At 46.9% G+C, this 6,760-nt stretch overlaps 1 protein-coding gene across 2 annotated transcripts in view; it reads left to right on the top strand.

The window, feature by feature from the left end:
* Positions 1 to 344: 344 nt before the first annotated feature.
* AFF2 (AF4/FMR2 family member 2) overlaps positions 345 to 6,760 on the top strand; it is a 445,879-nt gene continuing 439,463 nt past the window's right edge. For both annotated transcript variants that reach the window (XM_032428215.1, XM_032428216.1), the window contains exon 1: positions 345 to 410. In XM_032428215.1, the coding sequence (XP_032284106.1) occupies positions 364 to 410 (47 nt within the window). In that variant the 5' untranslated portion in view covers positions 345 to 363. The remainder of the gene's footprint in view (positions 411 to 6,760) is intronic.

The raw sequence follows: 6,760 nt of genomic DNA, 5'->3' as shown, positions 1-6,760 counted from the left end.
CCGCCGGCCCGCAGCCCGCCAGGCGGGCGGCCCCGCCGGCCCGAGCCCCCAGCGCCTGCCGCCGCAGCGTCGGGGCGCTGGGCGCGCGGGCAGCCGCGGAGCGAGCGGAGCGAGCGGACCCGAGCGGGCGGCCGGGCACTTGCCCGCCCCGTGCCACCACCGCCGCCGCTCCGGAGCGCAGGACCCGGCACCCCCGGCGCCCGCCGCCGCCTCCGATGCGGCCTGGGCACTTTTAGCCGGGCGGGAGGGCCGGAAAGCCGGGCCGCCGAGAGCAGTGAGCCAGCCGCGCCGAGAGCCGCGCCGACCCGCGGGGAGCAGGGACGGACGCCCGCCCGCCGCCGCCGCCGCCGCCGCCCGGCCGCTATGGATCTATTCGACTTTTTCAGGGACTGGGACTTGGAGCAGCAGTGGTAGGTGTTGAATTTTGCCTTCTCCTTGCTACGCAGGTCCCCCGGCTGGGGCTGGGCTTTTCGCCTTTGTTAAGGGAAGCCGGGGCTGTGGTGGGGGCGCCCCAGACGCCCTCCCACTTGATCTCAGCCACCTCTGGCCCCGCCGCCGCGACTCCGCGGTCGGGTGCCCCGGTGGGTGGGTGGGTGGGGGGAGAGGTGCGGGCAGAGGGTGCGATGAGGGTTCCGAACGCGTCGCTTGGCACTCCAAGTCCAAAGAGTTGCCTTTGGCCCAAATCGGAGCCCGTGCCGCCTGCGGGCTGAGCCGCACGACCTCCGCGGGGATTTTCTCTGCGCACCGCCGGCCCGGCCGGTCTCCCCGCGCACCGGATCCTGCCCGCCGCAAATATTTGCTTCAACTTTCCAGGTGTCCAGCGCCGGCCGCCGGCCGCGGGGTCAGGCGGCGGCAAGGTGCCACCGGCCTCCGCTTCCTCTGCGGCCACCTTTCCCGCCGCCGCCACCTCCTTACCCGCGCCGCGCGCACACCTTCCCTTCCACTCGCTCAGCCCAAGTTCCCCGCTCTCGGGCGCCTGGTGGCTTCGGGGGCCACCAAGCGGGGGCCTCGGGTCCGGGCCGACTTCGGCGTTGGCTTTCAAGACTGAGGGTTTTTGAAGTTGGCCCCCCGAAGTCGGCTGCTCCAACGTCTATGCACATTTAATTACCGGCTGGACCCCTGTCCGCCCCCACTGGGAGGCAGCCGCAGGTTTGTGTAATGGGCACCCAGCTCGGATTCAAAGGTTTAGTCAGCTTTTCCCAAAACACGTAAACTTGTCGCTGAGAGCGTTTTGAAAGATGGTGCAAAGGTGACCGGGGAGCCTGAAAGTTGTTACTCACTGCATGCTGTGCGCGCGCGTGTGCATAAATAGTGATATACATATCTATTAACTTTTTTTAAAAACTCCATCTTCTGCCACAGGCGTTATTATTGTTAATCCGTCACAACATTTTAACATATCAATTGCCCTCCCCCCCACCCCCAGCCCGTGGAATGAGACCGGGGGAGGATGCGGCTGCAGCGATTTAGAATTGCATCCTTGGTTATTGCCTTTTTAAATGTAGTTAGGATAATCTACAATACCTACCCATTGTGCGAAATCTTCTGCAATGTTAAACTGCTAGCAGCCGTTGGCTATGAATACTGTGTATTTTTACAAGGATTTCCCTTGCTGATGGGATATTTTAGGCAATTTCCTTCTTTAGAAAAGGGTCATACTCTTAGCCAATAGCTTCATTATGCCAATCGTGACTCTTCTAGTTGCAAATCCAAGATAATCAGAACTTAAATACATTTTATTTTACAGCAATTCCGGGTAAATCCTTGAAGCCACAAATTACACTGTATCAGTATTAATCTGTAAGGCATTTTTGATACCATGCAGGGTTTTATCAGCCCTGCAGAGAAACATTATGTTACAATTTTTAATAACCATGATGTTATTTAAAAGTAAAGATCACAATAAAATTACTCCTCAATTAGATATTATGCTCCTGCACACAGCCTTTACTCTGCTTCACTAATTTATTTTGCAGACAACTGATAACCACAGCATTACTATTTGCATACAATTTGCCTAATATATGGTGTGGGTAACATCATTAATTTAACAGACGTTATAATTGATTTTGTGGGTATAGTTCAAATGTTAAACATATCTGAGGTACTGGGTTTTAAAAAACGTGTTTATTATATTAACTTCAGTTTAATCTTAGAAACATGCAGTTGTATATTTAAAGGGGATTGGTTCTTTTGATTTCTTTTTTCAGAAAGACAGGTTCTCCCCGCCCCCCATTTGGGGACTATTTTTTCTTTTCTTAAGGAAAATCCAAAACCTTTTTTCCTCCAGTTCTGTAACTACGCCACATCAGTTAAGAAACATGCAGACTTGGACACTGTGGATATGATGTGAAATATGGATGAATTAATGTAATACATCTGCATAAATAAGCTGGCCTTTTCCTTCTGTGCACATGTTCCAGGAAAATTTCTCCTTCTTACTGTGTGATTGTGAGGGGCAAACTTCCTTATGAATCTGTGTGTAAACATTTGTAATGAGGTCTGTGCATCTGTTTTGACCCCCCCCCCTGAAAAACAGGGAACATAAATGTGACAATAGTGGATGAACTAAAAAGCTTGATAGTGCCTTGAGTGGAAATCTGTACCTTTCCAAACTCTGTGGCCATCTAGAGCATGTCAATTACATGTTCATTACATGTTCACTTCCCTTCCTGGGGAGTAAGTAGCTGCTTAGAGTGCTGGCATCCATTCCCCGCCCCCGCCAGGAGGTCCAAGGAGGAAAAAGGCGCCAGCCAAGTTAAGGGTCTCATTTACATTGGATCTTTTCTCAACATTCACTTGTGGAACAGAAAACTCTGAGCTTTGTGTACCGCAACCCTAGATGTCTGACAACAAATGGATCAGGCCAGCTAAAAAACAAACTCGTTTACCTAGACTTAATGAAGGAAGACTTTACATACACAGGCATATGTGTTATTTGCAAACACTCGACTACAGTAAACAAAAAGTCCATGCCCATTTATAAACACACATTTGTCAGGATGAATGCAAATGGGAAGGATGGGGCATGAATGACGCTGCAATGTGCTTCCGTGCTGGGTCTGGGAGCGCTCAATGCCTAAAGGAACATACCCCTGGATTTCACGCACTGCGCAAGTATTCTAATGGGTCATGCTCTGGACTCGATGAAAGGGCCAAAGCACAAGTTCTTTAAGATTCTTGGATGAAGGAGCAATGTTCTCCTGAGTATAAATTTAATATGAACCATTCTGTGAAAGAAGAGGAAGGTGCAGATGTCTGTGCGCACCAAAGACACCATTGCTCTTGAAAGAAAATGAAAAAAAGATAAAGAACAAAAATGAAATGTGATTGTTTAAATCATTCTATAGATTTGCCTGTGGTAAGCCAGTAAATGAATTCTTGAGGTATCTGGAAATCCTGTGGCGAGATTTAGGCTTGTTTACCACCAGTGGGGATGTCATTAATCCCCATTTAAGAGGGTATAAAAGCAAAATCAGAGGGCCTACCAAGTGTCAGTCCTATGAGCAAATACCTCCCCCCCCCCTTATTGATTAGGTATCGCTTTGTGACAGGCCAAGGTCCTTTGTGGGGATGCTTGTCTTCCTTTCATTATTAAAAAAAAACAGCAAGAAAGAAGGACAGGCAGATACAGAAAGGGACACATCCTTAAACATCAAAAATGAAAAGCAAACCACCATGACAGCAAAATCAAACTGCGCAAAAGTCTAGTGAAGATGGTGGCGAAGCAGTGGCGACAGGGGCTGGCTCCTCGCTGCGAAGCCCCAAGCCCGGCAGCGATCGTTTGTAGTTTCTAAGTGATGTCTCACAAGTAGCCTCATTAGAGGCGAGCTTGCACACGGGCAGTTCTACAGGAAGAGACTTAAACTCACTAAACTGTTATATAAATAGAAAGTTCAAAGGTCTGCTTGGGGCTGTCAAGGCTGGGAAGGGGCCATGTGCAGGCCAGGCTTCTTCTCCTTGTGGGGGGGTGGGCTGGGGGGGGCGGCAGGGGGAAGGCAGCCCCCGGGGGCCTGCCCTAGCAGCCCCTGCTTTCCCCAGTTTGTCTTGAGCATGCGGGGGAGGGGGAGACCCTGCTTCTCCAGACAAAAGTGAACTGTTTCAGACGCAGCCGGGCATGGCCCATGCACTGCAGCAGCCTGGCCTCCGGCTAGGCCTTTGTAAGCTGCAGTCCTGTGCAAGAGTGGCCCAGACCTGGTTATGGATGGGACGGTGTTGGGGGTGGGGGGAGAGAGAGAACACAACGTGTGCCAGCCTTGGGGTAGGTAGGGTAGCAGGAACGCGGAGGCAGCAGGGCAGGTTCCTGTTTTGAATAAGGCCTACAGGTTGCCAGGATTTCTCATTCTCTACCTGCCTCCATTTCTCTTTCTCCCTGCCCTCCGTTTGCCTTCCATGTGTTCTGTTTTCTTTGCTAGTACCTACGATATGCATTTGCCAGTGTGCCCCAGCATTCATTCAGCGAACCTTGTGGGGTTGAGTCTCTTAAGGGAGTGTCTGGGGAGGCTAGACGGGAGGCGGTGAAATTAGCTAGTGTGATAAGATCTCTACAATTCCCCCACCCGCCCCCTTGCAACTCCCCCCTCCAAGAATAAAAGCTATCTCTGTAAATCTTAAAAAGGCACATCTATTGGACAAGAAAGAAAATGATCTCATGTTAGAAATCAGTTTAATGATACATGAATTGTTTTGCTAATGATTCAGTCAAGCATTTAACAACTTTAAAATATACAAATCAAGATTGAAAATGACTGCCTCAAAAATGAATCTGTCATTATAGACATAAACGAGATTCCAAACATTTAAGCATTTTGTAGATGGATAAAAATTATATTGTATTTAAACATGCTAATTATTGTTGAATAGAAATGCTTTAATGTGCTGAACCTTTATTTCATGCCCATTATTCTTAGCTAAGACTATTTCTTGCATGCAGAATTTGTACACATTTAACATAATTTCAGCATCATAAAGGTCCAATAAAATGGCCATCTCTGCAACCACCTAGAAGCTGTAGCCCGGTGAGCTTGTAGCTCATACCTCAGAAAGTGAAACTGCCACATACTTGATTAGCCTGTCATGTAGACAAAACAATTGGTCCAGTGACAACATTTTTCACTTTTAATTTTGTCTTTCTTTTTCTGATTGTTGTGGGATAAAGAAAGAGAGATTTTAAGAACTTGTTTACTGATAATGGGCAGGAATGTGTTGCTGATTAAAGAACTTGAGACCACAACTTGAGAAAACCTTTTGAACAGTGTGTGTGTGTGTGTGTGTGTGTGTTTCACCTGTGTATTCTAGAATGCATCACCACCATTGCTACTAGTATTTACTCTGTGCCCCAGGCATCACCGAGTGCTTTAAATAGTCAATCTCACTTTATCCTTCAGACGTACTTTATGAGACAGGACCTGTTAGGCTCTCTGTTTTACAGATGAAGTAATGGAATTACTAGCATTGGTTCTACCTGAGATGGAGTTGACCCCAGAGCCCACACCATTGACAACTGACATTCTGTTGGAGCCTTTTCAACATGTGGAATACTTTCCCGTATGGCACCTCATTTGGTCCTTGTAAATGAGGATGTGCAGGTGTTATTCCCATTTTACAGATGAGCAAATAGCCCTAGAGAGGTTGTTTGACTCACTTAAGTTCACACAACCTGGTTAGTAGTAGAGCTAGGTCAGAAATCCACATCTCCCAATTTCCAGGTCAGGTGTCTTTCCCCAAAACCTCATTGCCTATTATTTATTGTTATTGTATGGGTCTGAGCATTTAGCTGTCACTGAAACAAATGGATTGGATTGTGTAGATCATACTTGTGTAAAAAACAATCTGTGGAATTAGCGTGTAATTGACTAGCCATGGAACTCTGCTTTTTCTTTTAAATAAAAAAGGAACAGTTTATGTACTGATAATAATCTCTTAGCACTTCTTTGGTGGATACCCCTTTAATGAAAACATGTGAATGGCAAATTACACACACACACACACACACACACACACACACACACACATAAATAGCTTTGCCTCTTTTATATACATATATAAGTCTTTGGGAACTGTCCATTTAAATTTGAATGCCTTCGTTTTGAAGATCTGATACTTGAACATAAAGAAGACCATGGTATATTTATTTGGGTGTTTTGGAGCCTCAAAGCTGGGAGCCCAAGGTGGATAACATTTCTTTCCAAAGCTTTGTAACTTACCACATCTGTTCTTTGATTTGATCCTCACAATAACCTTGTGGGTTTGTCAGGACCGATATTACTGACTGCATTTTATAGATGAGAAAACTGAAGTTCAGAGAGGTTAAATGACTTGCCTAAGTCGACACAATAAGTGGATAGTCTTAGGATTTGTGTTTATTGCTCTTTTCACTGCGTTACTGCTGTTGCATTAAGTCGTTTATGTTTAAATATCCACACTGCTTCCTAGGGAATGGTGTATCACCCTCTTGCATCATCTAGCACAGTGCCTTTCCCATTACAGGTGCTCAATAAACATCTGTTGATTGATGTTAGAGCCCATCAGCTCAGAGGGCCCTATGCAAATGCTTATATCTTTCAAAGATAGTTAGTTGCTCAGTAAATCCTGGTGATTGTACTGGCCCTCTGCCTCTTTGATAGTGTTTTAATTGTCTGTAATCCTTTTGAAGGTCTCCTAGCCAGTCTGGTCTCTTTTGCAGAATGTAATGAGGAAGAAAAACGGTTACTAAACAAGCTTCCGAGGAAGAGGCAAAATTTAGAACCCTTGTTATTTG

This window comes from Phoca vitulina, unplaced genomic scaffold (assembly GCF_004348235.1).
Source record: "Phoca vitulina isolate PV1807 unplaced genomic scaffold, GSC_HSeal_1.0 scaffold39, whole genome shotgun sequence".
Lineage (NCBI taxonomy): Eukaryota > Metazoa > Chordata > Mammalia > Carnivora > Phocidae > Phoca > Phoca vitulina.
The sequence above is the reverse complement of the archived record's forward strand: the minus strand, read 5'-3'. Positions and strand labels throughout refer to the sequence as shown.